Consider the following 2,637-nt stretch of genomic DNA (forward strand, 5'->3'; position numbering starts at 1 on the left):
ACCTGCGGGCTCAGTATTACATGGTTTAGGACCCCAGGAGACATTCTCAAAGACGATACTGCACACGTGGAAATTTTCCTCCCTAGTTCATTAGTTCTGTCACCCTTCCACCCCATTCCCACCCAATCAATCCCCCACTTCTCCATGACCAAAAATATCAAATCAGTAAGGAAGGGGTGGGCTTCTTGCCCGGCCACGCCTCTTTTGCATATTTCTTCTTCTTGGGTTCGTTTACAGCTTCAGGATTATAGACAGCAGGGTTTGGTGTGGGGTTCATGTTCACTGCTGACGGCACAACAGGAGTCAAGTCCACATCAGGGGCAAGGTTCGGGTATGGCATAGGCAAGCCACCGATGAGCGCCGTTCCATGGATGCCGTGTGGCTGGGAGCCTGCTTCGCTGTGCGTGGGGGGCAAGCCCCCATAGAGTCCTCCGCTGAAGGCAAAGTTCTGCATGCGTCTGCTGCCTGACTCCTCCAGGCCCAGGGAGCCATGGCCCTCCACCCGCTTCTTCTGTAGTTTTCCATGAGAGGGGAGACAAGAGAGGGGAATCAGGAGGTGAAGCATTACAGAAGTTTGGTTTTCAACTCCAGAGCTAGGAAAATGGCCTTCTGGGTTTTCTGTTTTTGAGAACCCAGTACACGCTCCTGAAATCTTAGGGTTTAAAAGACCTTACAATAGTCATCTCTAACACAATGGCTCTCAACTAGCACTTCACAGCAAAGTTTTCACCATCTGACACCAAATGAGAAATGTTTAATCTATCTAATTTAAATGACTAGTCTTTAGCCTAAGGTCATATACCTTCCTCTCATACATTGAGGCTAAAATGCACTGGTAGGAAATGGGCATAATAATTTATTTTCTTGGGGGGGGGGTGTTACAGAAAAAATGGCAATTCCTTGTTGGTTACACAACTCTACTTTTTTTTTTTTTTTTGGTCATGGGGCTTGAACTCTGGGCTTGGGTGCTGTCCCTCAGCTCTTCAGATCAAGGCAAGTGCTCTACCACTTGAGCTACAGCACCACTTCCGGTTTTCTAGTGGTTTATTGGAGATAGGAGTCTCATGGACTTTCCTGCCTGGGCTGTCTTCAAACCATGACTCAGATCATGAGTAGCTAGGGTACAGACGTGAGCCACCACTGTCCTTTTACTTTGATTATATTATTTGAACTCAGGGCCTGGGTACTGTCCCTGAGCTTCTTTTGCTCAAGGCTAGCACTCTACCACTGAGCCACAGAGCTACTTCCAGCCTTTTCCGTTTGTGTGGTACTGAGGAATTGAACCCAGAGCTTCATGCATGCTAGGCAAGCACTCTACCACTAAGCCATTTTTTTTTAAAGGGGTCAGTCATGGGGCTTGAACTCAGAGCCTGGGCGCTGTCCCTGAGCTGTTTTGCTCAAGGGTAGAGTTCTACCACTTTGAGCTACAATGCCACTTCTGGTTTCCTGGTGGTTAATTGGAGATAATCTCACAGACTTTCCTGCCTGAGCTGACTTTGAACCCTGATCCTCAGATCTCAGCTTCCTGAGTAGATAGGATTATAGGTGTGAGCCACCAGCACCCAGCTTTCTTTTACTTTATTACACTGCATCAAAGCTAATGAAAGAGCCTCCTGGCTCCAGACTCCTTTACTATTAGATGCAGAAGAGCAAGACTATGGCATATATTGTCAATTTAGATTGAAGTACATGAGTTCCACACCTGCTGATCAAATCAACTAAGAGCTGAAAATTTTAAGAGGGGAAAAATTGTACTATATTTATTTAAGTTTTCACCTGCAACTCTTTTTTTTTTTTGGGGGGGGGGGTCCGCTTGTGGGGCCTGAACTCTGGGCCTGGGTGCTGTCCCTCAGCTCTTCAGCTCAAAGCTAGCGCTCTACCAACTGAGCCACAGTGCCACTTCCGGCTTTTTTCTTTTTGCTTATGTGGTGCTGAGGAATCGAACCCAGGGCCTCATGCATGCAAGGCAAGTGCTCTACCACTGAGCCACCTTCCCAGCCCTCACCTGCAACTCTTCTATGATATTCCAGTATTCTCTACACATAGAAGAGGGTAAGAGTATTCCCACAAAATGAAAAGTGGTAGAGGAACACAGAATGTTTCAGAGCTCAACACCCATTTAATATTTATCTTATAGCACAGGGTTTTCTTTCTTTTATGTGCAGTGCTGGAGCAAACCATGGCCTTGCTACACAGTCTACCACTCCAGATTTGGTCAAATACTGTTAAAATGTGTTTCTTACCTTTACTGGGACCACTGCCGTTTGCACCATGTTCCTGAAGCGACCAACTGAGGGATCCACATCCTCTGCAGAAAGAGATGAGGGTTTAGGTTGGGTTGGCACTCTAATGGGAGGGATAAGGGTAGTGGCTCACTACAAACAAAACAATTACAACTCCTTTTTTTTTTTTTGTTGGTCGGGGGGGCTTGAACTCTGGGCCTGAGCGCTGTCCCTCAGCTCTTCAGCTCAAGGTGAGTGCTCTACCGCTTGAGCTACAGCACCACTTCCGGTTTTCTGGTGGTTTATTGGAGGTAAGAGCTTCACAGACTTTCCTGCCCGAGCTTTGAACAGTGTTCCTCAGATCTCAGCCTCCTGAGTAGCTAGGATTACAGGTGTGAGTCAGCGGCACCCAGCC

General features: G+C 47.2%; 1 protein-coding gene across 1 annotated transcript; it reads right to left on the minus strand.

Moving 5' to 3' along the window:
- Nucleotides 1-6: 6 nt before the first annotated feature.
- Nucleotides 7-2,312, minus strand: LOC106002526 (nuclear inhibitor of protein phosphatase 1-like). Its single transcript, XM_013037389.1, has 2 exons — nt 2,244-2,312; nt 7-511 (listed from the first exon to the last, which is right to left on the minus strand). Exons 1-2 carry the CDS (start codon nt 2,271-2,273, stop codon nt 158-160), a joined length of 384 nt encoding a protein of 127 aa, XP_012892843.1. The 5' UTR covers nt 2,274-2,312; the 3' UTR covers nt 7-157.
- Nucleotides 2,313-2,637: the final 325 nt, after the last annotated feature.

Source organism: Dipodomys ordii, unplaced genomic scaffold, assembly GCF_000151885.1.
Source record: "Dipodomys ordii isolate 6190 unplaced genomic scaffold, Dord_2.0 Scaffold12883, whole genome shotgun sequence".
NCBI classification, from domain to species: Eukaryota; Metazoa; Chordata; class Mammalia; order Rodentia; family Heteromyidae; genus Dipodomys; species Dipodomys ordii.

What these genes read in the sequence shown, in the direction of transcription:
- LOC106002526 (XM_013037389.1), bottom strand. Translation starts at nt 2,273, where the DNA reads ATGGTGCAAACGGCAGTGGTCCCAGTAAAG. An exon ending in CGGCAGTGGTCCCAGTAAAG is followed by an intron (nt 512 to 2,243) that starts GTAAGAAACACA and finishes GGAAAACTACAG; the next exon opens with AAGAAGCGGGTGGAGGGCCA.